Consider the following 27916-nt stretch of genomic DNA (forward strand, 5'->3'; position numbering starts at 1 on the left):
TGAAAGGGGACAAAAACCAGCGGAGGGATATATGGAAGGTGCAACGACTCCTAACATTCAACTCATTATGCACGCACTTCTAGAACTGCTTTTTTATTATAAAGCTAAAAACATGTTTAAATTGAATATATATAGCCAATATATGGCTATAAATAATACATTTTCAGAAGATTTTAGAGACATTCTGGGGACTATTTTCAGGAAGTCCGTGTTTTCTTAAATGGCTGCTTAGCTGCATCCACGTGAGCCGGCGAACGAACGCACAAAACCCAGATGTATAAACAGCATGAACAGCTGTCAGGTACTACTTGGCCACTACTGAACAACTACCCACAGCTAGTAGGTTTATTCACTTAATGAAATTACCAGAGACATGTAGGCATCATTTATCAACTTTATGACTAGGGTTGTGAAACTAACATTTAAAACTGAAGAAAATATAATTAAAGGCATGATTTTTTTTTTATTGACTTAAAAAAAACAACCCTTTTTCAATCCCAAGATTGAGCATGCTTTCTCAACAGATTCACAGATGATATTTAACTAAGTGTGCAAATAAATGAAAAAAAAAACAAGCAAAAATATAACAAAATTTTACAATATAAGGTTTTCAGAGGTTTTATTTTTTTGATGTGAAAATAATCCAGAAATCTAAATAAAAAATCTAAATTAAACAATAGCACAGAAATGCAAACAACACTTTAGTATTAATTCCATACTACATTAATACTGTATTCAAATACAGCTACTAAGCATTTCTGAGTATCTGTGTATCCCTTTAGACTTAGACAGATTTATTTGGTAATTTTGTATAAATGAGTGTAAAGAAAAATACATTTTGTTTAAATAGCTCTGGACAATTTCATTTTTTAATGTGCAGCCTTGAAAAGAGTAATAAATACATAAAAAATAGTAATATAAACACATAACGGTATATTTACAGTTCTAAAATTTTTTATTTTATTTTTTTATAAATAAAATAACCCACTTTACACAACATTCAACAGTCTAATGGCAATGGGGAAGAAACTGTTATGGAATCTGTTGGACCTGCATCAGATGCTTTGAAGCCTCTTCCCAGAGGGCGGCAGGGAGAACAGTCAATGGTAGGGGTGTGAGGGGTCATTTATGATGTTACGGGCTTGGGACACGCAGCGCTGGGATGGAATGTCTTCTCTGCTGTTCTTACCACTCTCTGGTCAGAACGCTCTCTATGGTGCTTCTTTAGAAGGTGGTGAGGATGGGTGGGGGCAGGTGGGCTCTCCTCATCCTCCGCAGTAAGTATATGCGCTTTTGTGCCCTTTTGATCAGTGAGGTGGTGTTTACATTCCAGGTGAGGGTGTCTGTGATGTGCACCGCCAGGAATTTGGTGCACCCCCAGGAAACTCTATTTTTAATGAAGAATGAAAGGAACATATTACCAACTTGAATTAAACCCAATATACAAAACCCAACAGAATAAAATTCAATTTTCTTCTACACAGTCAAATTCATGCAAAAAATAAAATAAGAGATCTATAGAGACAAAAGAGGAACTACACATGATCTAAATCTTTTTTTTTTCATGACTTTACTTGGCCAATACAAATCCTTCCTTCTCTATCAGTCATTGGATTTAAACTTGCTTGTGTGTTCACTGTCCTGCTTTATGACCTATAAGCATGTGAAATATTAGCTTAAATTCACAAAATTAAGATCAGAGTTTGTCTTCAAGGGATTTCCTACTGAAGAGAAGAATTCATGTTTCCATCAGTTATGGCAAATTTTTGGGGTCGTGCAGCACGTCGGCTCTACCGGATCCCTTCCTTCAGTCTGTTCTAAACTGTTGAATTCTTAACACATATCTTAACTGAGGCAAGAGATTTGCTTTAGATTTTGTTGTGGATTTTTTCGTGACCCGCTGGATGAGTCATTAAGGTACTCTTGCACTAATTTTGGCAGAAACCTTCTACACTGTTATATGAATCCTCAGTTTTTTAATAGTGAGACTCTCATGAGGTTCTTGTCTGAAAATCTTGAAAATTGCTTGGTAACAATTTACAGACTGATCAGTATTAGTGACTTCATTTTTTACTTTATTCTTGATTTTTTTTTTTTAATCAGTACATAGTGTGTACCTTTCCTGTAGAGATTGTTGCGTTGATTGATGTTCTTTATTCTACAGGTCTAGCCATAATTTCTACTGAATGTGTCTAAACCACTCAAGCCATTTTAAAAAATTGTGGGTAAACCCGATTAAATTTAACTTTGCCCTCCAATTACGTTTCATCTGCCAAAATAATCCATCCTTTAAAAACTCATCTTGCACTGTATTTCACTGATAATATAAAACATTAGTGAAATTAATTCACATGCAATGTAATCTGAGCATAACAATTCATTATTTACAAGAAATATGAGTGACAGCGATTAGTTCAGCTTTACATGAGACTGATTTTATAGTGTCCTTTTTAATATAGGGTGGCCATAAATGTGAGGAGATGTTACTTACAGTTGATAAAAGAAATTAAACAATTCTTCTAATTTATTGCTCCATTCTGCAGATCTTAATCATTAATGTAATATATTTATCTTTAAATTGTAATAGGAGCTATCAAATAAATGAACCATAATAACTGAAGGCATAATGCATTGAAATTGCATAAGCTAGACACATTAATATATATATATATATATATATATATATATATATATATATATATATATATATATATGATATATATATAAGATATACATAGTTTTAAACAGTATCTTACTGTTTCTGTTATAAACTTCTTAAAGCACCGGTACAATTAATGCAAAAGTGATTAAAAAGAAATTATATGACATGCTAACAAAAACTGCATAAAGTATACCTACTGCAGATTAACTTGGGAAGAGAAAAGAAATCATGTTATGTACAGCTATTCACGAAAGAGTTTATGTTTCTTTTAAAAATTTGGTTAAAAAAAGGTTTGCCTGAAAGGGAGAGAGGGTGGGGGTTGAGAATGTTCTTGTTAATTTATGTCACTTTCGTTTGGTTTTGATTTTGTATTGTCTTTATGTTTTTTGTTCACATAAAAAAAGGACAAATGTGCATTGTTAATGTTTCAATTTTCATGTATGATTCCTCAATAAAAAAAAACTGTTTAACACAAAAAAGGTCTGCCTTAAATTCCCCAATAAAGTCAACTAAACTGATGTTCAAAGTTCCTCTTCCCGCCATAAAAAGGGCATCCTCATATTGTGGGTTTGATGAGGGATACTAGATACAACATGGACAGGATAGTTTGTACCCCTAATTTAATGAGAGAGAAAAAAAAAGCATACCGGTTAGTATCCCTGCTAATTAGTTTTTTATGTATAAAAAATGTATTGTAGTGCGTAAAAAATAAATAAATAAATAAAAGGATGAATATCCCCTTTCCTCACATTTCACTGTCATTCAACTAACTTTAGTCTGTCACATAAACTCAATGTGAAATCCAAATAAATTAAAGATTTTGGAAGAAACTATTCATTATGTTTCAAGCAATATATCAATTTTAAATTATATTGGGTTTAATATAACGTTGCTGTGGCCTCTTGTTCAAATAAATACGGTTCAAACTATGATAAATATTTAATTAACCCTTAAAAGAAAATTTGAATGCGCACTGAAATGTGGGTCTTTGAGAAGGGGCCCTCGTACATGCCTCCAAAAAAATCAGTAGGTTATTTTAAAACTTAACTCGCAAAAAAATATAATTTTATGCGATGGTAGAATTCGTTGACTATAAACCCCAAAATTCTGTTTTCGTTCTTCTTTTTTTTTCAAAATCAAAAAACAACCAAAATACTTGATATTCCTTTTCATCAGGCGTTCTAGGAGGACTCCTATTAAGTGGTGCCGTTTAAGGGTTATGGAATTAACAAAATAGTCCAGAGACGGTCTGGACCAACGCTGGAAAGAGAACCGGTTGACCTCATTCGTCGAACTCACTGGACCCCTTTTGCTTCTAATGTCCCTCTGCTGCTCTTACAAAGAATAATATCATTCGTGTCTTTAACCAGTGCTACATAGCTAACTTATGTTGTCGACATAACTCGTTGGGAACGCGATGTGCTCACTGTATGTCGTACCACCACTCCATACGTTCTTATAATCAGTATTTGTTTTAATCTATCAGTCATATCCATCTCAGTGCCTGTGGTTTGGTAATCAATTGGTCGGACTGTGACAGCATCGAGAAGACGGCTGATGTTAGCTTCAGAGCTAACCGTTACTGAGCCAGTCTTAGTGGCTAAAAATAACTGGTGAAACTGGTGGGCTTCGGTCCACGTTTGACTTCCGTCTTTGGCTTTATTTTTTCTGGTGACCTTGCTCAGAGTTTGACGCTCTACATGGTCACTACACAGGGATCGGGACAAGCGGAAGAGCGAGTCGGACCTCGAGGCTGCGAGCCGAGCTGGCCTGATCGGGCTTCGGGTCTCACAGCGGACCGCACTCGGCTACGGCTGATCGGTGGCCGGATGACGTTTTGCTGTGATGGGCTTATCTTGTTATCGGTGGTGATATAAGTAGCCTCGGTTCGATCCAGCGAAAAACCGAGACTTTGCGAAGGGATCAGAGTAAAAGCGACCTATTTCCAACTTTCTGAGACTTTCAGAAGCTGCGCATCATGACGGAGGATCACAATGCAGAAAAGTTCATCAAGGTAAGGAGGTGATCAGTGTCAGCTGCTGTTTGCTCAGATACAGTCATTCATAATGTTTTTGATCATCTATGATTTTTAAATTACTGCAACGACTATACAATAGAAAATACAATACTAAACTGTTTAATACACTAAAAGTAGAAATGTAAACACTCTCCATCTAACTCCTGAGGGCTGCTCCTCCCCCCAGTTTTTCTCTGTCCAGGCATCTGATCCAGCAGTAAAAGTTGAGAAACAGCAGATTCTTGGTGTTTACCTGAGTTGTTGCACATTTACCCAAGCACTGAAAAAGGGCATGGTGGTAATTTATCAACTAGAGAAGATGTTTAACTCTAAACCACTGACTGAGGCTGGTTTAGATGGCGTTTTTACTATAGAAAAACAAACAAACACCACTTTAAACATATTGTTTTATGAAAATAATAGAACTGAATAGTGTCACCCTTTATTTATCTGAGAAACTATTAAAAATATCCCTTTTCCAACCTTCAAAAGCATCATGTTCCTTAACAGACTATGGTTAAAAGCTCAGCCTTCTTGTTATCTGCTGTTATCCTTGCTCTCTCTCTGTTTCATAGCCTAAATAAAAGAGAACATACAGTTTTCCATCTATAACAACATCAATGCAAAAAAAAAAAGTGGAGGGTGTTTATACTCAGAGCCTAACAGCACTAACCTTTGGAGCTTTAACTGATCAGATTAAGGAAAATGGTTGTATTTATTTTTAGCTTTGAAGCAAAAAAACAAAGCAGAAAATCAGGAGTTTCCCCATCAGCTGATTGCTGTTTGCATTTCTTTTTAAAACAGACTGGATACAGTGGTTGTTTTCACTCACAGCAGGGTTAAATGAGTCACAAATATGATAGTTACCAGATTGATGAATTCTCTGGAAGATATGAAAAAAAAAATCATATATGACTGTATTATGTTGTGTTTGGGATTGTTTAAATAGCATTTCTGTGCAGAACTTGGGTTATTTCCTCAGTTTCCCTGGTTCCTGTGGAACACCGCCCTAATCCTTTGTGTTGGCAGCAGTGGCTAATCTTTCTGATGCATGTGTGTTTGGCAGCTAAGTTGTCATTGTCCACGAACGGTTTGTGTTTAGGATAACACTGGTCAAACGATAAAGTATGTTTAACTATGATACAGCAACCTAGCGGAAAGGAAAAAATGCACAGGACTCTCATTAGGAATGTCAGGAACTTATACTGCATAATATTTGTCTCCTTGAATTTGAAAAGTGACTTGTAAAAGTATTGAGAAATGATTAATACAATCTTTGTAGTCCTGAGCTAAATAATAAGTGTATGGGTGCACCAATCCAAGGTTTTACAAGCTGATGCAGTTTTTCAATTTGATTTCAGGTCTGGTGTGCTGATCCTGATATCCTTTGTTGCTATTTTTTTCTAAAAAAATTTGTTTTAAATGTCTTTTAAGTGGTGAAATTGTGACAACCTGCTTGTTGCACAGAGCTGGCTGCACCGTTATTCATAAACCCTCCTGCTTCTTCACAGTTCAAGACACACCTTCTTTACGCCCATTTAACACATGCACTTACCTGATTGGTCCGCTGTTCAATCTGACTCCTAGCTCCAGTTTGAAAATGTCAGTGTCTCAGCAGACAGCGTAACAGAAACAGCTGCTGCTACTACGTCTGCATATTCCGTTCTATCGACCAGTAACAAAGTCAGTCCGAGGCCGTTTAATCCCTCGTGCTTTCAGTATTTTGCCACTGTTCTGGATCCCACCGATCATTAAGGAAAAGGAGAAAACCAAACAAACAAAGAAACTTCATTCTGTGCTCCTGCCGTGCTGACGTGTCATCACAATTACCCGGAAGCCGGTGACATCACAGTTAAAGGTCCTCCGTAAGTGCTATACTTACTGATAATATAAATTAATAATTTTGCCCCATTACAAAAAATAAAATAATTTTTAAATATATTCATCTAGTGAAACCAACAACAGAAAACCTGTTCCAGCGCCTGCCTCTGAGCAAGATTATTTTCTCATCAGACCTGTAAGTCCATTCTATGTATGTTTGTTTGTGCTGTTTTTTTATGCAATTGTAGGACTTTTGTTGTGTATAGACACTTATGTTTTTTATTTTCTCTTGTTATTTCACAGCTCTTGCTGTGGGGCAATCTATATTGGAGCCCTAATCCGTTGGATTATAATGGACATTTATTTTTGGAGAAGAATTTTGTGATTATTTTTTGATGGCTATATATTTATTTTTCTTTTTGAAATACAAGGACTGTTAAGCCTAATTTTTTGTTGTCTTTTTGTGAAAAGTTTTCATTCCTTATTTGTAAGGGTCTACACACGCAAAAGTGTATGGTCCTTGTGTGACTGGTTTAAAAATCTATATATATTGATCCTACTTGTCAGGAGGGATACCTGACTGGCACCACTAAAAAGTGACAAATACCCTGTTAAAAAAAAAAATAAAACTAAAATAATTAACCTTGTAAAAACCGTCACATAAAATATTGGCACCTAACATGGGACATCTTTATTTCACAAATAAGGGAATGACATTTTGAGCACTTAGACAAATAAAAAAAAAAAAATATATATATATATAAAAAAAATAATAAATAATAAAAAAAAATAATAAAAATATATAGAGAAATAAAAATATAACAAAAAAATAAAAAATGAGCACTGAAGAAAATATAATCGAGCCCCCTTCAAACACTTCATCCCCTCCAATGATAATGCCTCCTAATCGCTCCACAGCATACTCTCTCCTAGACATGGAGTTGACTGGTCTGGATTTGGTGTTGGGTTCTCCTTTATCACCACAGCCTCCTCCGCAGGTTCAAGCAGAGACAAAGGCTGCACCAGAAGTTCTGGACCTAAAAGCAACCATGGAGGAAGTAAAGTCCTGTTTTAAAAAGGAGATGAGCAATATGAGAGATTCAACAATAAAACATGTGGAGGAAATCATTCAAGTCAATGCAAAGCAACAATATGAACGCATGGACTCACAGTTTGAGTATTTACTCACACAAACAAAAGCAACCCTTGGCTGGAGATTGAAGCATCAACAAACTGAGCTGCTAAAGGAATTCAGCAAGCTACTTGTCCCGGTTACAACCAGCATTTCCACTTTGCAAGATGATGTTTCTCGCCTAAAGGGAGAGCTCATGTCTTTGCAACTATCCATAAAGACTATGACTGAGGACATTAGAGCCGGAATCAAACCAGCTCAAACCTGTCAACAGAATACAGAAATGGATCAAACTGCACAGACAATCTACCATAGCCTACCAGAAACAACATCACTTACCAGCAAACCCCGGTGGGAATCTACTGCTCAGCCTGGGATGACAGGTGTCCAAGTAGCACCAGGTGGCGCTACCTTTTTACTTAATAGAAGTCGAGACCTGGGGAAAAGTCCTGTTAAATTGTTATTTCCAACTTATGGAAAATTAGAAGACACCCCCGACCCTCTGCAGTATCTGGAACGCTGTGAGGATTATTTGGCCCTTCATTCCTTAACTGATGAGGAACTCATGGCTACCCTACGGAATGTGTTGCATGGCACAGCCTGAGATTGGTGGGACGTAGCCAGACACAAGGTGCATACCTGGACTGACTTCCGAAGACAGTTCCAGGCTGCTTTTCTTTCTGAAGATTATGAGGATGAGCTTGCAGAACGTGTAAGGACCAGAGTCCAAGGAGAGAATGAAAGCATCAGAGATTTTGTGTACATGTACCAATCCCTATGCAGACGCTGGAAACCACAAATTTCAGAGGAAGAAATTGTCAAGCTGCTTCTGAAAAACATAAATCCAACACTGGCCAGTCAGCTAAGGAGTAGTAGGCTAACTACTGTGGATGAACTTGTCCGCCTGGGACAACAGCTAGAGAAGGATCGAGAACATCAGCAACAGTATGAGTACCGGAAACAAGCAAGTTTACCATCTAAAATAAATGAACCTAAACCTCATGACAATGAAAACACAGTAAGGCAAAGACAACCAAATTACAACCGAAATAACAATCGGCCACACCAACCATTCTGCTGGCGTTGTAAAGGAAATCATCCTCCAGCAACTTGCCCCCATGGTGGTAACAATCGATCATTTTCTCCAAACCTCCCTCAGCCAAGTAGCAGTTCATCCCAACTCCCATCAGCTCAAAGTTCAGCGACTCTTGGTTCCCTCACAAACTCTCAACTTCTGGACCAAACCTGTTCTCCAGCCACATCAACAACTAAACCTCTGCCTTCTCAGTTGATGGTTCCCATCACCGTCAGTTCCTGGAAAGGAGCTGCTATCTTGGACACAGGTTCTTCTTATACTCTGATGAATGAGAGAGTATGGAATGAAATCAATGGAGTGATAAAGCCTTGGACGAGAGGACCATTATATTTGGCTGATGGTGAAGGACGGCATCCCCTGGGATGGAGCGAAATCACTATCACATTGCAAAAACAGTCAATCACCTTACCATGCGTTATTCTATCTGCTCAAAACCTCACTTTTCCTGCTGTCCTTGGTCTTGATTTCATCTCCCTCTCTGGCCTGCAGTTTGATGTGTCAGAAAAACGTTATTGGTTCAAGTTCAACAGAAAACAACATTACAACTTTCTTCAAGAGTTTGCATGTTGGCCAAATGAACCCCATCAGCAACTTGCCTTTTTCTCTGCAGTGGCTCCTGCTACTCTGGTTGCCCTTGGGACCAATGATGAACTGTTGCAGAGGGCAGTTCACACTACACACCTGGATGACTTTGGGAAACAGTCATTGTTATGCCAACTGCGTAACAATTCTGATGTATGTACCACAGAGTTGGGCTGCACGAATGTACTTACTCACAAGATTTACCTTTCTCAAGATGTGCCAATTAAACAAAAACCATATCGAGTCTCACCTGCTAAACTTCAGATGATTAGGGAGCATGTAGATGAAATGCTGGAGAATGACATCATTGAACCATCCACATCTCCATACGCCGCTCCTGTTGTCTTGGTGCCTAAAAAAAATGACCCCAAACTACGTTTTTGTGTCGACTTCAGAAAACTAAATGCAGTCACACATACAGATGCATATCCATTGCCAAACATTCAGGAAATCCTGGAGTCTCTTTCTGGAGCAGTGATTTTCACTACACTAGACTTGAACAGTGGTTACTGGCAAGTCCGCATGGATCCAGAAAGCTGTGAAAAAACTGCATTTGTCTGTCCATATGGCCTCTTCCAATTTAAGGTTATGCCATTTGGCCTGAAAAATGCTCCAGCTACATTTCAACGACTTATGGAAGTAGTATTGGGTGAACTCAGAGGTAAAATTTGTTTTGTATATTTGGATGACATCATCATTTACTCAACCACTTACCATCAGCACAGTGCCGATATACAAGCCGTGTTGGACAAACTTCGTGAAGCCAACCTTACAGTCAACATGAAGAAAAGCCAGTTTTTCCGTTCCTCCATAAAATTTCTGGGACACATAGTATCCTCATCTGGTGTTGAGGTAGATCCAGACAAGATTAAAGCCATTCAAGAATTTCCTGTACCCCAGAATATTAAACAGCTTCAAAGATTTCTGGGAATGGCTGGCTGGTATCATCGTTTTGTGCCTGATTTTTCTGCCTTGACAGAACCACTCAATGCTCTAAAGCGAAAAGGAGTCAAATTCCTTTGGACACCATCTTGCCAAAAATCATTTGATGCTCTGAAAACTCACCTGGTCTCTCCACCCATTCTGGGTCATCCAGATTTCAAACTGCCATTCATTGTTTATACTGATGCTAGTGATGTGGGTTTGGGAGCCGTTCTAGCTCAGCAGACTGGGTTAGGCACCGAGCAAGTCCTGGCCTTTGCCAGCCGAACTCAAAATAAAGCTGAAAGGAACTACTCTACTACTGAGCAAGAATGTCTTGCTGTTGTTTGGGCCATTGAAAAGTGGAGATATTACCTTGAAGGACGACACTTCACCGTTGTGACTGACCATTCACCTCTGATCTGGGTTTTTAAAACTCATAAACCTAGCACTCGGCTGATCCGGTGGGCTCTTCGTCTGCAAGAATTCTCCTTCACAGTGGAATATCGAAAAGGAAAGTATAACACTGTTCCAGATGCTCTGTCACGAGCCCCAATCAATGCCTCTGACCATTCACCAGTTACCTGTGCTGTCGTACTCCGGTCGCAACGTGACACTTCTCACCCACTCCAAGTGACAGATGAGAACATCTGGAAGGCTCAGCAGCAGGATCCTTTCGCACAAAACATTTACCAACAAATAATGGACAAAGGAACAGTACATGAGTCGCCAACAATAAAGTACACTATCCTGGAAGACAAGGTTTACAGAGTTGTTCAATTACCACACAAAACTCTTTACCAAGTCTATATTCCACCATCACTCCGTCAACAGTTACTTCATCACAATCATAATGACCCTTTATCTGGACATTTTGGACGATACAAAACCTACAAACGGTTACAAGCCTTGGTGTATTGGCCGAGGATGAGCATTGATGTTCGGGACTATGTGAGATCCTGTCAAGTCTGTCAAATGTACAAACCTGAAACCCGAAAAGCTCCTGGCAAGTTGCAACAGACAGAGGTGAGTGCACCATGGGAGATGTTGGGCGTGGACCTTATGGGACCCTTTCCACGGAGTTCTACTGGTAATGTCCATCTACTTGTTTTTGTGGATTATTTCTCACGGTGGGTTGAAATGTTTCCCCTCCGCAAAGCTACTGCAGAAATAATTTCCCAATACTTGACCAGAGAGATTTTGACACGATGGGGAGTGCCAACATACATTCTCTCTGATCAAGGTCCACAATTTATTTCTTCTGTATTCGAGGAGACCTGTAAAAGATGGAATCTCACACCAAAGAAAACCTCTGCATATCACCCACAAACTAACCTTACGGAGAGAGTTAATCGCAACATCAAGGCTATGCTCTCATCCTATGTCAGTAACAAACATAAGAGTTGGGATAAATACCTACCGGAATTTCGGTTTGCTTTAAACTCTGCAGTGCATGAATCTACTGGTGTGACTCCAGCTGAACTCAACATTGGACGACCTCTGAAAGGGCCTTTGGATGCAGAGCTGAGTCCAACCCTTTGTGACCCTGACACACCTGTCTATGCTACAGTAAAACAGATTGCTGAGCTCCGTGAATTTGCTGATGTCAATCTGAAAAAAGCTAAGCAGCGACAGAAACACAACTATGACCGTGGAAGAAGAGATGGAAACTTCTCAGAAAGAGACCGTGTATGGATTCGTTCACACCCTTTATCAAAGGCTGATCAATCTTTTATGGCCAAACTTGCTCCACGATGGAAAGGTCCTTACAGAATCATGAAAAGGACTGGCCCTGTAAATTATGAAGTGGTTCTGGAGGATACTGGAGAAGATCTCCGCGTGGTTCATATATCGCAGATCAAACCTTGTTTTCCTACAGCAGATGAAGTGGAAAAAGAGCAACACAGAAAAGTTCAGGAACTGTTCCATGAGGAAAGCGACCATGAAGATTTCCATGGTTTCACTTCTTCTGACTTTTAAATAAAAGTAGATAACTTCTAATAGAGAGTTGAGCATTTAAATTACCTCTCTCATAAGAATGTCAACACATTGATCGCATACAAAACAGCAAGCTTGGAGAAAATCTAAGATTGAAGGAATGAGGCGTATAAAGGATTTTTCACCCTACTAGCTCGGGACTTCTCAAGGGGGGGGGGTGTGTGACAACCTGCTTGTTGCACAGAGCTGGCTGCACCGTTATTCATAAACCCTCCTGCTTCTTCACAGCTCAAGACACACCTTCTTTACGCCCATTTAACACATGCACTTACCTGATTGGTCCGCTGTTCAATCTGACTCCTAGCTCCAGTTTGAAAATGTCAGTGTCTCAGCAGACAGCGTAACAGAAACAGCTGCTGCTACTACGTCTGCATATTCCGTTCTATCGACCAGTAACAAAGTCAGTCCGAGGCCGTTTAATCCCTCGTGCTTTCAGTATTTTGCCACTGTTCTGGATCCCACCGATCATTAAGGAAAAGGAGAAAACCAAACAAACAAAGAAACTTCATTCTGTGCTCCTGCCGTGCTGACGTGTCATCACAATTACCCGGAAGCCGGTGACATCACAGTTAAAGGTCCTCCGTAAGTGCTATACTTACTGATAATATAAATTAATAATTTTGCCCCATTACAAAAAATAAAATAAATTTTAAATATATTCATCTAGTGAAACCAACAACAGAAAACCTGTTCCAGCGCCTGCCTCTGAGCAAGATTATTTTCTCATCAGACCTGTAAGTCCATTCTATGTATGTTTGTTTGTGCTGTTTTTTTATGCAATTGTAGGACTTTTGTTGTGTATAGACACTTATGTTTTTTATTTTCTCTTGTTATTTCACAGCTCTTGCTGTGGGGCAATCTATATTGGAGCCCTAATCCGTTGGATTATAATGGACATTTATTTTTGGAGAAGAATTTTGTGATTATTTTTTGATGGCTATATATTTATTTTTCTTTTTGAAATACAAGGACTGTTAAGCCTAATTTTTTGTTGTCTTTTTGTGAAAAGTTTTCATTCCTTATTTGTAAGGGTCTACACACGCAAAAGTGTATGGTCCTTGTGTGACTGGTTTAAAAATCTATATATATTGATCCTACTTGTCAGGAGGGATACCTGACTGGCACCGCTAAAAAGTGACAAATACCCTGTTAAAAAAAAAAATAAAACTAAAATAATTAACCTTGTAAAAACCGTCACAAAATGAAACAACTGATTATTACAAGAACACAAATTTGGGGAAGTTAACTTGTTGGAGATTGTGGATTTAATTCTAACCAATAACATGTTATTCCTCTTTTGTTTACTATAACAAACTGAGTATTTTTGACTGATCTTTCTCATTTTTACCAAACTCGGTGGACTATATCAAAGAACACATGTTGAGCTGTTTACTTTGCTGTTTTTTTCAACAACATTCATTACAACTTATATTTCTTTTATTTTTATATTGTATATATGGTAACACACTTTTTTTTTTCTAAAGCTGTGAGTTATAATTGCAACATCACTGCTGAGTATCCCATGAAGATATTTATTATAAAGATTCTGACTTGTTTTCTTGTTCTTTTTGCAGGACGCCTCCATCTTGGATGAGTACATCATCAACTGGACGCAGAAATTGGGAGCTGGAATCAGCGGACCTGTGAGGTGAGCTTTTATTCGTCATGTTTAATTGCTTCAGACATATTTTAAATTACAGATCTAATCAGTAGTCTATGAAAGTAACCGGTGATTTAACTGCTTTCATTTAGATATATTAGTTTATTTAGGAGATTAAACCTCTGCATGTGCAGATAATCAGGCTGCTTGTAATATGAATTGAGCTTTTAATAGCTAATCTAAATCTTTGTGGTTTGATGAGGGGAAGAGTTGCATGCTGCTTGGCACCTTTTAAGGAAATAATTTTTCTGATTGCTCTAACCAAATGATAAGGATGCTGCTTTATATAAGCAATAAGTACGTTTTTCACTGGACAAAAAAAATATGTATGCTGTCCAAAAACAAGAAAAAAAACATCTAAACTTTCCACACCGTAACTACTGTTTGTATCGTATTTTTCCTCACCTTGGATGTATTGCTTCATATCATGCTATAAACGTTAATGTTCTTTCAAAAAGGCAAGAAAAGCTCATTAGCTTTTGAGTTGGCGATTCATCAAAGGAGGGGTTGTGTAAGTCCTTTGTCCTCCCCTCTCCTCTCCTCCTTCAATCCAAACCTTTAGCTGATACAATACTTAAGCGTGCAAATAATCCCTTTGGCCCACATGCTCTGAGTTAAATTTATCTCCCATTGGGATTATTCCTCTATTTTATTCTTTTTTTAAATCATTAAACTAAAAAAAGTCAGTCCTTTTCTTCACATGAGTGGTTCCTAAGCATTTTATTAGCTTCCTCTGCTTCTATGTAGTTATAAAGGGTGTGAGTCATAAATGATTTACTCCTTCAGCTCATTCTTAGGTTTGAAACCATTGCAGGTCAAGATCAAAAGAAGCAAAGCTGTTATTTCACAAGTGTGTAATCTGAGCATGGAGTGATGAGAAAGCTGAGAAATGGCCCCATCATCTCTGACTAAAAACAGGCTGTGATTCATTCTGCATCGTTTCTGTTTTCCAGCCGATGAAGTGGAGCAGAATGTTTCCTGTTGTAATTCTTAAAGAGGGCAGTGTGAGGCTAAAGGTTGAGGTTTAAAGTGAATTTGTTTTGTTGTCACTTTTTGTTCAGGTTACAACCACAAGTTCTGTGTTGTTTCAAAGGCCGTTGTATGGGACATGCCAACACAGAGTTGTGTGTAATTGTAACCAGGGAGGAAACTTCATTACCTGTAAATGAAAACCTCTGGTTATACAGTTGGAAAAATAAAACGTGTTTGTCATTAAACCTTTCCCATGCATCTACACTCGATGCAGAAAAACACATTGCACCGAGTATCATGATAGATATCGAGCTCCTCCCTAACTACCATGAGACAGGAGGGACCTGAACCACTCAATTCTGGGGTTTTATTATCCTTAAGGTTCTCCACAGCTTCTGTCCTGGTCTGTTTGTTCTCCAATGTTCTCTTAACACGCTTCTGAGGCTTTAATCGAACAGCTGCTTTTTACACTGAGGGGAAATTACACTAAAGACCATTCTTAGGTGACTTTGATTCAAATGGCTGTACTAGAATTTTATTTCAGGGTATCGGAGGAAAGTAGGTGGAACACGAATGACATGCATGATATTCTTTTTTAAAAGAAATCATTACAACAATCCACCTTACTGTTTATCACTTAAAGCCCTATTTTAAAAAACAAAAAAAACAACCAAAAGACATTAGAGTTTATAGTAAGCTATGGCCCGCTATTGAAAATTAGAAGAGTATTGAGTCTTTTGGAGAAAAAAAATTTAAACATACCTTTAATACCTTGCATTAAAAAAAAAAAAAAAAAATTCATTTTCAAAAGATAGAAAAGGGAAATTTTAAGCTTCCCAAATTTTTTCCTTTTGGAAATTATTCTGCCTACAATGATGTGAAAGATGAAATGATGGATTGGACGATGATGTGATATTTTAAACAGTAAACTACTTTTATTGACATCGTGTTTTCTATTAAGGTTGTTTCATTTGTTTTTAATTTTCTCTGCATATAATGTGTGTTTTGTAGACCCACGCCCAGGTCTGATTATTGTCCAACTCATAGAGGCAATGTCTGACACCATGAAGTAGTAGTAGAAAATCAAGACAAAGATATTTGGGCAAAAAGAACATTATCTAAACTGTCAAAAACGGTGGTGGCAGTTTAATGGTCTGGAGCTGCTTTGCTTATTCAGGATCTGAATCATATTTGTTATGGAGGTGAACATAAATTCTGCGCTCCACTCAGACAAAATAGATTGCCCTCCAATCAGTTTGTGTCTTTAAGCTCAGGAAAACTGGAAGATGATCTAAAACATGGCAGCAAAGCAAACTCTGAAAGAAAAGTTGACAAGAAAGGCAATAAAGTGGCCTAGTTGAAGTACAGACTTGAGTAATACTAGGATGCAATGATGTTACCTTACAAATCTCCAATTTGGCTAAATGTAAATCTTTTTTTAGGTTTGTCACATTATCCTCTTTATAAATGAACATGAAGTTATTCTGATGCTAAAATTGTTTTGTTAATCTGAATCATTTAAGTAGCAATGGTATAAACAGAAGACACCCTGAGAGAGGGGAAAAGGCTTGTTCTTTAAACTATGGAGGCTCTGCTGTGATACTACAGGTTTCAATGTGGGTGATAAACGTTTAGGTAATTCTGCTCAACGTGTTGGTTGACTCTTCTGTTCTCCTTCCTGTCCAGAGTTTGTGTGAAGAAGTCAACTCAGGAACGCCTGGCCCTGAAAATCCTCATTGATCGCCCCAAGGCCAGAAATGAGGTTCGACCCCCGTCCTTGGTGTTGTTTTTTTTTGTTTTGTCTTTTCCAGTATTACCATGCTTTGTTCTGTCCTCCTGCCTGTTATCAATCTTAATTAATTCCTGTTTTTCCTTTCCCTGCCACCCAGTCTTCTCGGCTTTGTTGTGTTAATAAGAAGTTCTTTGTTCCTATCAGGGCCTTTCTGCAGCAGACAGTGTGTCTAGCAGCCTTATCATGTCATTTAGCAGCAAACTGTTTTTGATCAAGCAGCTTTGAGAAGAAGTGAAAACAAGCTACGGGGATTTGATAACCAGTGATTAAACTGTAACAGATAACTATCACACGCCAAGCGGTGTTCCTCTTATCCCCTTGTGAGGGAAAATAAAACCATATAAAAGACTAATTCTCCAACAAAGGTGCGTCTTCACATGATGTGTGCCAACCACCCAAACATCGTGCAAATCCTGGAGGTGTACGCCAACACTGTCCAGTTCCCTCACGAGTCCAGTCCAAGGTAACATTAACTTCTCCTGTAGAAGTCATTCTGGGCCTTCTCTATGTGCTTATTTCATCTCTTTATCACTTTCTTTCATTTAAAGAGCAAGACTCCTGATCGTTATGGAGATGATGGAGGGTGGCGAGCTCTTCCACAGAATCAGTCAGCACAAGCACTTTACTGAAAAGATGGCCAGTCAAGTCACCAAACAGGTGTGTAAGGTCCTAATACCAGCACCAACTCTGGGCTTTTCAGCAGAGCTAAGCTGTGAAAACTGAGTGGAATTTTTTTCCACCTGTAGATCAGCCAAGCGTTGGCTCATTGCCACTCCTTGAATATTGCACATCGAGACCTAAAGCCAGAGAACCTGCTCTTCAAAGATAACTCTCTGGTAAGCTGCATTTCCGCAAAAGGTGTTTGGGGATGTCTGACATTAAACTACTATATTGGGTCAATTCGTCAAGTCAGCATACGTACATATGAGGGCTGTAACGGTACACAACAGTCACGGTCCGTTTTTCTTTTGGTACAGTAGATAATGGAAGAAAACAAAATGCATAGACAATAACAGTCTTGTGTTTTTCTTAACAAAATTTTGCATCACAGATGTTTTTTTTTGTGGCATATTTGAATGAGAAAATTTTTTTATTTTCATATATCCTGACTTGAATATATATATATATATATATATATATATATATATATATATATATATATATATATATATATATATATATATATTCCTGTCAGGAGACTTGACTGAAGCGTCTACACTACATTCAGTCATTCACGCAAACACTGTTGGTGGCAAACTACATTGTAGCCACAGCCGCCCTGGGGCTCACTTATATGAGCGAGGTTGCGGTACGATAGTGCCACCATCAGTTGGCAATGCAGATGAAGGTTCTTGCCCAAGGACGCAATGACACACAATGAAAAATTAAAAACAAAAAACAATTTTTCATATCACCATCTAGGCCTACTGTCCTGGGCTGCACACTGGACTCACTGGAGAACGTGGCTGAGAGGAGGGTGCTGTCAAAGCTTACATCCTTCTTGGACAACACCTTCCAACCTCTGCGCCAGTCTGTAGAGGAGCTGAGCCGCTCCTTTGGTGTGTCCCTGTGCAATAACCTGTTTCTCTATATTTAACACCCAGTGCAATAACTATATATATATATATATATATATATATATATATATATATATATATATATATATATATACCCATGTAAACACACTGTAATATAACCTGGGATAACGATTCTACTTAAAAAAAAAACAAAAAAAAAAAAAACAATACTGCATATATCCCATACACCTTTCTTCTTTTGGCACCCTCTTCTTCTCCTTCGACTATTTGAGCTGATGTAACAAGTCAATTTCTCCACTGTGAGATCAATAAAATCAATCAATCTGGGTTTTAAGAGCAGCTTTTAACAGAAACAGCTCCTCCTTTCATTTCAGCTCCTCATCACAAAAAAATATACATCACTGCAGTTCACTCGTGAATAAAAAATGCTTGAACAAATATCATTCAAATATCATTCACCCAAACCCACCAAAAAATGCTGTTTTGTGGGAGAAAATGACATAAAAACTTGTGTGTATGTGTGGACATAGGTGATTTATTTAGCTATCTATTAATTTGTACTATTAAGCAGTTTAAAAAATTTTTGAGCGAGTTCCTGCTTAATATAAATCTGCATGTGTTTATTCATGTGTTGTTTTTATAAATTAAAACTATAAAAAAACATACATATAAAGGAAAACGGAAGAGCAAATGAAGGAAGGGTACAGGGTACAGCTTACCTGAATGTTTTAACACGTCGGGTCTGGATTTGAATGGAAGATATCTGCAGGAGACGGATCGGGTTCGGTGGTCATCTTGACTGGTTTGGGCAGGTTTGTGAAGCTGGAACTGTGCAGGACTCTGACAGTGCTTCATCTAGCTTTACAAGCTAATGTGCCATAATGTCACAAGTTATTAGAAACAGGATAGCAAGCACGCTGCTCCAAGTGGAGGGCAAAGTTCATCGTCCAGAGGGATGGAAAAACACTTCATGAAATGATAAACAAATCCTTCTCCCTACAATTCAGTTATGGGGTGGTTTGAACCGAGAGCAGCGTAACGTTCGGTTTGATACAAAGCCCTAATACATACACTACATTCAATCAAAATGTATGGAAGAAGGTGTGTTTCTAAATACCGTTATCTAAAATGTTTAGAGTCTGTCTGTCCGTCCTTCTGTATTAAGTCCATCTGCTCATTCATCCATCTGTCTGTTTATCAAACTGATCACTCGTCTATCTGTTCATCAGCCTTTCCCTCCATAAGAAAAAGTCTGAGAGGTCTCTAGAGATCAGCCTCAAAATTGGGAACACTTGTGAAGCACACAAGCTCAGAAACTCCAAACTGCCATCAGTTGTTGTTCAGTTAGTTATTTTTGTTTTTCTTTCCAGTGGCTAAAATGTATGTGGATTCTCTAATATTAAAGTAGATACATAGATCTGCTGTATATGAACTGCACTTTCTATGCAAAGCTGCTTCTGGTTCAGAAGGTTTTATTTTCTTTCTCTGCCCCACAGGACGCACCTGTGAAGCTGTGTGACTTTGGCTTTGCCAAAATCGATCAAGGAGACTTGACGACCCCTCAGTTTACCCCTTACTACGTAGCACCTCAGGTAGAAAAAGGGAAAAAGCTAAACAACTTCTCATTTATCTTCTACAGTTCATTTATTTGATGAATGTATGACTGATCATCACTTCTGTTCAGGTACTTGAGGCTCAAAGAAGACACCAGAAAGAAAAGTCTGGAATTATACCTACCTCACCAACTCCTTACACGTATAACAAGGTAAGATTCGCTTCAGCTGCAGGCATTCCTCAGGTAAAAATGAGATTAGAGCTGATTCTCTGCAGGTCTGACTTAGTACTTAGGTTTTTATAGTTGTGATGGAAAAACTGCTGACTTCATGCTTTAGAAAAAACATATTTCACATTTCTTTGGGATCCTGCTTCTACCATATCAGGACCTAATTCAGAGCTTTGATGGCATACAGATCATAACCTCAGGCAAAGTGAGCCTTCTTTAGGGTCTAAATCTGGCTTTAAATCTAATGTATGAATGTTGATTAAAAGAAGCTTTATTTGATGAAGAACGTTTCTAAAAATGTATAATTGCTTCAAGTTTTATATTATAAATAGTACAAAAACTAAACTGTATAAAAAGGCTGATTAAGAAATCTAATTTGATCGAATCTTCAGAAATAAAGTCACATTTTGTGAGGCACATGGCTCTATTTTCTCAGCCCTGTGTTTAAAAGATACGTAGAGATGGTTTATATTTAATATGCTGATGTGTGGTTTGTTCTTGCCTTGTGAAAAACAAAAGCACAGAAGAAAAAATGGGTTCATGGTCTATCTCTGCAGAGCTGTGACTTGTGGTCGCTGGGTGTGATCATCTACATCATGCTGTGCGGCTATCCTCCGTTCTACTCAAAGCATCACAGCCGCACCATCCCTAAGGACATGAGGAAGAAGATTATGACGGGCAGCTTTGATTTCCCAGAAGACGAGTGGAGCCAGATATCTGAGATGGCCAAGGACATTGTACGCAAGTAAGAGTTAGATTTTTTTTTAAGGGATTTTTAAAAGAAATATACATTTATTAAATGGCAGTGGAATTTATTTTGTGTGTGTGTGTGTGTGTGTCTGTAGGCTTCTAAAGGTAAAGCCTGAGGAGAGGCTGACTATTGAGGGAGTCTTGGCTCACCCCTGGCTGAACTGCACCGAGGCGTTGGATAATGTGCTGCCGTCTGCACAGATGATGATGGACAAGGTGAGCTGGAGGCTGCAGTTCTCGACCAGATCTCCAACCGAACCCTTTCTTATTGCCATCAGTGTGAAGGGGGGCTTCACCTGAGCTTTTGTATTATTATTTATGCTCAGTCCTTTTTCCATCAAGCTTCGTTTTATTTTATATTTCTTTTTTCAAAATATCTCAAGCTCATGCAGATTGGTTGTTGTGGGCTGCATCTTTGGCTTTAGGTAAAGTTTCGTTTTCCCGCTTTAAGGTGGACATCTTTTCAGAATTGCTCTATGCTCCATCTGTTCATTTTTTTTTCATCAGCTTCCACGGTCCTGCTAAAGGACAACAACCCCATGTAGGCTTTGGGCCCAAAAAGCTGAACACTGTTTTCTACTTAGATGGCCTTCAGTGGCATTTAATTTTATTGCAGGGTTTAAAGTAAAGGGGACTAGAAGCGGATATATGTCACACATTTCAGTTTTTTTGGTAAAAGTAATTGGAAAGTTACAAGAGCTAAGAGAAGTGAAACACTTATGGTTGAAAAGTGACCCTTGGTATTATTTTGCAGTGTCTTTTAAGTGAGGATGAGACTGTTGCTGTCAGAAGAGTGGCCGAGCAGAAGGTTTGCAGAGAAATCTTTTTCACAGACTTTGTCACTGAAGTCACCTTCAACCATGTCCACTGATAGAAACATAAAGGGGGAAACGGACAGTCACAGCTCTCTCTGTCAGGGTCACCTTAAACGTCGCTTTGAACACATGAAAAAGAAAATGGCTTTCACTGAGGTGTAATGAATCTGATTGTGGATCTGATCTCTCCCTGTCCAGGCGGTTGTTGCAGGCATCCAGCAGGCTCACGCAGAACAGCTCGCCAACATGAGAATACAGGATCTGAACGTCAGCCTGAAGCCTCTGAACTCCGTCAACAACCCGATCCTCAGAAAGCGGAAACTGCTGGGGTACTGATACACCTGTTCCTACTGGAATACTACTTGAGCTGTAATGATGAAGTGACTCAGTTCCTGGGCCCCATATTTAAATTGAACTTTAAAATGATTTAGTATTTTAATTCTGGACCATAAAACAATGGTGAAACACTTGGTGTATTTTGTGCGATTTAACAAAGGGCTGTGCTCATGTCTGCCTCTGGAAACCTGCTTAAGACATAAATTAGTTCATGAATTAAATTAGCTTTCAAGTTTTTATTTAGTTTTTTTTGTGGTTTTAAAGGCCAAGGTAATGCAATTTAGAAATCACCTTGAAAAAAAGAAAGTGTCCATATCGATCGTCTTCATTCTGGGTGGCTAAATAACCAAAAAGAGAAATAAATCCAAACTGTTTACATTAGATTGTGGTATGAGAATAAGACAAAAGGCCTGAAAAGATTTGGCTCGTTTAGATATTTGTAAAATACAGTGATAGAGGAGTACTCATTTAGGTTAGCTGTGCAGCCCTGTGTTTCAGCCATGGCTTCTACACAAGGTAAAAACCTAAATGGTTATCATAACCGCAGCAGATGTCAACAGGCATTTGTATAGTAAATATAAATGTTATATATTTTTAGCTCATATAAACTTCTTGGAAAATCAGCAGCCAATAGATTAAAGGGGAACACCGTTTTTTTTTTTTTACATTGGCCACTTGATTTTACGTTATTACATCATGTTCCACTCACCCATATGCGTTTTGTGTCATTTGGAGCTGTTCTGAAGATATTCCATTAGGTTATATCCAAGTAAAGTCTTCCTATGGGCAATGAGTTGAAGGCACAAACTGAACTGTTCATAATTTATTCTTTATGGTACGCCAGCATTCATAACATGTAGGAATCACTGTCCCCCAGACATCCGCGGTTAGATTTTTTATATTTATAGGTTTTAAAAACCAAGCAGAGAGTGTATGACGTCATCCGCACGCCGGACTGGAGTTGTGACAGGCAGCCCGGGCCACAGGCGGCTGCGCTCCACTTCTTCTATTCATTCGGCTAGCTAATCTGAATCGTTCAATTCCATTTGGAGAGAGAGATCATCTGTGGTGGTAGCACTAGATATCTTCCAGGCATGTGAGCAAAACTAGTAGCAGTTTAGGGGACAGGAAGAATGAATGGTAGCCGGCACGCGTGGATGACATCATACACGCGCCGCTTTGTTTTTAAAAAAATGTATAAATATAAAAAATATAACCGCAGATGTCTGGGGGACAGTGATTTGCCTGCATGTTATGAATGCTGGCGTACCATAAAGAATAAATTATGAACAGCTTAGTTTGTGCCTTCAAGTCGTTGCCCATAGGAAGACATTACTTGGATATAACCTCACGGAATATCTTTAGAACAGCTCCAAATGACACAAAACTAATATGGCTGAGTAGAACATGATGTAATATCGTAAAATCAAGGGCCCAATGTAAAAAAAAAATGGCGTTCCCCTTTAACAAAGAGCTTAATGCAATTTAGCTGCTCCAACATAGCAGAATTAGCAAATGTTCAAACATACCTAAGGTATGCTGAGGATTAGCCTGACTGCAACGTAGCTAAACGTATAAAATGCTGATTTATTTAGTAGATGATTTAGATTCTAAGGTAAAGCATTCCCACATGTCCAACTGGGATTTTGTTTTTACATTCACTTTTCCTTTTATTTTTGATCTTTTAGTCCCAAGCCCACTGATAGTTTCTTCATTCACGACCCAGAGGACGGCGGGGAAGACACCAACGTAGCTCTGGAGAAGCTGAGAGATGTCATAGCACAGTGTATACTACCACAGGCTGGTGAGGAACTAAAAACGCTCAAACACGCATCGCTCTGTGTGATGGAAGACCTTTTCTGTCTGACATTTAAAGCTATAGTGTGTAATAATTACAGGGATATAAAGTCAGAAATTTAATATATTATACATAACTATGTTATTTATCATCATCTACGAGCTCAGCCTCTTAACCTTAATATTTGCGTTGCCTTAGAATTCGTTATTTATAATTACATAGGAGCGGTTCTCGCAGCCATGGAGGCAGACATCTTTGCGCTACGGCAAGCGCAGAGGCAACAAACTAGCGATTGCGAGATCTCCCATTACGCTCGAAAATAACTACGGCAAGTTGAGAGAGATGAACTGAGACGGTACTGAACAGTAGATAGCAGTACTATGCCTGAGAAGCGTTTAGTCTGCCTGAAACCAAAGAAGAAGAAGAAGCAGGTATACTGCGCCTCAGTAACAAGAAAGGTGAACAAAGGCGGCAGGCGCGAGTGACTTTGCAAACTGTTTGGCACTGTGTGGCCAAACATCAGACGAATGGAGGATCATGCCTACTCTGTATCACAACGAAAAGCGGCGGACACCGAACCCCCGTCATCTAAGAAGCGGAAACATGACGAGAATAAACACAATCGTGACAAGAAACGACAAAAAACACGGATCAACATTGGCACGGCATTTACACGATGGAAGTCACTGATGGGGGAAAAAGGTTTTCAAAGTGACGCTCAAGTTGCCAGTTTTCTGTTGGACAGGTAATTAATCCTACACACACAATTGTCTAATATCACTGCAGTTTTTGGAGTACAGGATGCTCAGACCTGTCTAAAACAATAACATGCTGCGCGATGATGCTGTTACTCTCCAGTATACTTATTCAGCAACGTCCCTGACGTTTCATAGGTAATGATTCAGTCATTTTCTGAAAAATAATTTTCTGGATATATACCTCGGTTACTTCTCTCCGGCTCCTTTGGAGATCTTCAAGCCTTTCCTCCTCTGCTCTAGTCACCCCGCTGGCACCCCTCTCTCGCCTGGCCCTGGCTGCACGCCCTCGCCCTCTTCCTCTCCCTCTTCCTCGCCTTGTAACCCCCGTGCCACAAACAAGACTTGGACTCTGTAAACGGGGAATATAGATTCTTCTAGCGAACACAATCTCGCTGTTAAACTAATGACTACAATTACTTCGTTTGTTTATATCACCATGCAAAGCAGCCCACCAAAACGTCACAACGACGTAGAAAAAATAACGGGTATATTTATTATCTAAAGTCTACATGAAGTCTATACCCTACACAGACAAATGAAATACTTTCTGTAAAATTATGTATGTAAACAAACCTCATCACTTGAGAAGGTAGGTGATTCCGACGTCGTGGAAGACATTTTGTCCCGTAACGCTCGCCGTACTGTTGGGGGGGAGAAGCGGTGGGGGGGAGACGTTCATGTTGCTGCGGTCTGCAGTCTGGACGTTAGATGTCGCTGAAAATTACACACTGTAGCTTTAAAGGGAAGCTGATGGATACAAATGATTGAAACCTCTCATTATGAGATATGCATTATAGTTTACATTTGATACTAACTTTGCGAAATGCCTCTTTGTGGCCAGGAGAAAACAGGGATGAGAAGTTGAACGAGGTGATGCATGAAGCCTGGAGGTTCAACAGAGACTGTAAGCTGCTGAGAGACGGCCTGCAGGGTCTCAGCTGGGATGGTCTGTATGCTTCTCCTTTGATTTCTCTAGCAGTGACAGGAAAATCCCTTCTTGCTGACATTCATTTCATTTTTGTTTTTTTGTTTATTGTAGGGCGATCTTTCTCCGATAAGGTTGACCGCTTGAAATTGGCTGAAATTGTGAAACAGGCCATCGAAGAAAAGACGAATCTCCAAGAGTCTCATTAGCCAACCCTCACTTTCTATCCCTTTTTTATTGTTTATTATGAATTTTTTAAAATTCATATCTGTAAAGACTCTTATGTCTAATGATGTTCAGTTTTGTTCTGTTATTTTATTTTTATTTTTTGCCTTGATGATTTCACTTGTAAAATCCTGTAATTGACCTATACTGGAAGAGCTACTGTACAGCTGTACATATTTCAGATTTGTTGGTACTATCATTTTAGAAGAAAAAAAAACAATTATAAAGAACATAAAAAAATATATTTTCATTTTTACTAAAACAAAAGAGAAATCTGTGAAAGAAATTATTTTTTGGGAGGGAATTTTTATTAGCTGGTTTTCAAAGATGTCGTGTTTTATCCTGATTATTTCCTCTGTTTTTGTTTTTCTTTAATTATACTCTGAAAAGTTTTATTTATTTGAACTAAAAAAATTCCAAGATTTTATATCTTTCTGGTAGCTTGATAGTGACTAAATTTTAGAGAAGCTGTCTATGATGTGACCTTTGATCTTCCACTCTGCCTGCAGGTATATAACAGCTATTGTCTCATTTGTTTAGTTTTTCTGTAGACCTCTTTGCTGTTTTTAATATGTAGGAGAAGGAAGAATGGGAAAGTGATGTGAAAGAAAGTGTCATGTACCTTTGTTTTATGAGCTCAGTGGGATTCTAAAGAAAACAATTTCTGAAATTATAATTAGTTGGAAAAAGTTCTGTTAATCCTAATCCACATGAGGCACGGAAGGTTTTGCCTTTTATTGTAAATCAGTAACGTTGCTGACAGAAATGCTCGTGTGTTGCATCACGTTTAATGAGTAAAGGTCAAAATTTTAGGGGGTGTTTGTGCAGACATGAGCCACAGTAAAGGAAAAAGTCTGAGTTCATCCTCACATTGAGTTGGCCAAGCTGAGGGTAGCAGAAATGAGGTTTTCAGTCCGTCGTTGTACCTCCTACCTGGAGGTAGCAGGGTAGATCCTCCCCTTAAAGTATGGCTGCAGTTATCCAGATGAATTTAGCGTTCTGTAGAGGTCTGGTGGTGTTGAGTTCATTCAGTGGTATGCTGGCTGTTTTTACTGTTTCTTTACTCTGTAGACCAGGCATCCCCAAAGTCGGTCCTCGAGGGCCGCTGTCCTGCAGGTTTTAGAGGTTTCCCTGCTCCAGCACAGCTAATTTACATTGATAGTTGATTAACAGGCGTTTGCTGAACTGCAATCATCAGAATCAGCTGTGCTAAGCAGATAAATCTCTAAAACCTGAAGGACAGCGGCCCTCCAGGACCGACTCTTGGAAGGCCTGCTGTAGACCATTCATGTTAGCTGAAGGTGAGCCTTACCAGACATGATAAAACCTCATTACCAGAACTGACACTAAAAGTGCAGAGACCTTTTTTTCTGCCACAATTGGTTGTTACTGAAATAAAGCATGAAATTGCTTCATCTGAATGAGGGTTTCAAATATGTTGTGCTCTATCTTCATGTGCTAAGAAAGGGGATTTTTTTTTTATGTGGTCAACTAAGAGCCTTTTTAATTCAGAGTTGCCTCGGCCTTTGTCTATTTTTTATTTTTTGTGAAGAAGATGCTACTGAAAACCTAAAACTACTGAAGATCTGTTATTCACACAGCGCTAGAAGTCCAGCTTCGATGTAAAAACACGAAACAAAGAAATACGAAGTTCCTTATAGTTTCATGGATAACATGAACAATTTTTTGTGAACAAGTATCTAAATTAAAAAAAGAAAACCTACACTAGCCTGGTAAGGTTTGTACATCCGTTTAATGCTTTGTGGAAGCACATTTTGATTAGATTTGAGTCTGTCTTTAACCCTCTCAGGCTCAAATTAAGTTGTAGTTGCAGGAAAAATCTGATATTTGGAGAAAATGATCATATGTGGTAGTAATATACAATTCAGACTTTTTTTTTTGATAGAGAGACCTTGACATGCAATGAATTCTGGGATGTTGCAGATTTGCAACAGTGGCCTGGAATGGTAAATTAACGCTGAAGACTGAATCTGATATGAACGTTAACTTTATTTGAATGTCACAAACAAAAAATTAAAACAAAATTTAAAAAAAAAATTTCTCTCACAAAATTAGAGACAACTTTTTCTCAACCGACAATTCAAAACCTCTTGAGAAGGCCGTTTCTGTTAAGCTGTTGCTCAAAATATAGGCAAACTAGTAGATAAAGCATGTAGCATCTATTGGTACCTGTTTGGGCACACGTTGCGAATCCACAACATTGAAATCCAGATGCCTCTGGTGGAAAAAAAAAAAGGGCATGTTTCATATCTATACACATTCATGATTCATTTTATGTAGTATTGATTTCAAAATAATGGAAATTGGTAGCAAT

At 38.6% G+C, this 27916-nt stretch overlaps 1 protein-coding gene and 2 long non-coding RNA genes across 4 annotated transcripts; all 3 read left to right on the top strand.

The window, feature by feature from the left end:
• Window positions 1–3858: 3858 nt before the first annotated feature.
• On the top strand, window positions 3859–27816 carry mapkapk5 (MAPK activated protein kinase 5). Of its 2 annotated transcripts, XM_038308076.1 has the most exons (14): window positions 3860–4676; window positions 13804–13877; window positions 16548–16623; window positions 17019–17116; window positions 17202–17310; window positions 17400–17489; window positions 19688–19783; window positions 19876–19956; window positions 20532–20719; window positions 20820–20940; window positions 21738–21868; window positions 23564–23679; window positions 25273–25377; window positions 25471–27816. In XM_038308076.1, exons 1-14 carry the CDS (start codon window positions 4641–4643, stop codon window positions 25563–25565), a joined length of 1416 nt encoding a protein of 471 aa, XP_038164004.1. In that variant the 5' UTR covers window positions 3860–4640; the 3' UTR covers window positions 25566–27816. The 2 variants fall into 2 exon arrangements, with proteins under 2 accessions (XP_038164005.1, XP_038164004.1); XM_038308077.1 differs by lacking the exon at window positions 25471–27816 and having other exon boundaries at window positions 3859–4676; window positions 23564–23744; window positions 25167–25301.
• LOC119798560 lies at window positions 6228–6967 on the top strand. The gene is made up of 3 exons (XR_005282736.1): window positions 6228–6544; window positions 6630–6696; window positions 6804–6967. It is a non-coding gene; the product is annotated as an uncharacterized LOC119798560 (long non-coding RNA).
• Window positions 12495–13374, top strand: LOC119798559. Its single transcript, XR_005282735.1, has 3 exons — window positions 12495–12811; window positions 12897–12963; window positions 13071–13374. It is a non-coding gene; the product is annotated as an uncharacterized LOC119798559 (long non-coding RNA).
• Window positions 27817–27916: the final 100 nt, after the last annotated feature.

This window comes from Cyprinodon tularosa, unplaced genomic scaffold (assembly GCF_016077235.1).
Source record: "Cyprinodon tularosa strain WSP-4 unplaced genomic scaffold, ASM1607723v1 ctg63, whole genome shotgun sequence".
NCBI classification, from domain to species: Eukaryota; Metazoa; Chordata; class Actinopteri; order Cyprinodontiformes; family Cyprinodontidae; genus Cyprinodon; species Cyprinodon tularosa.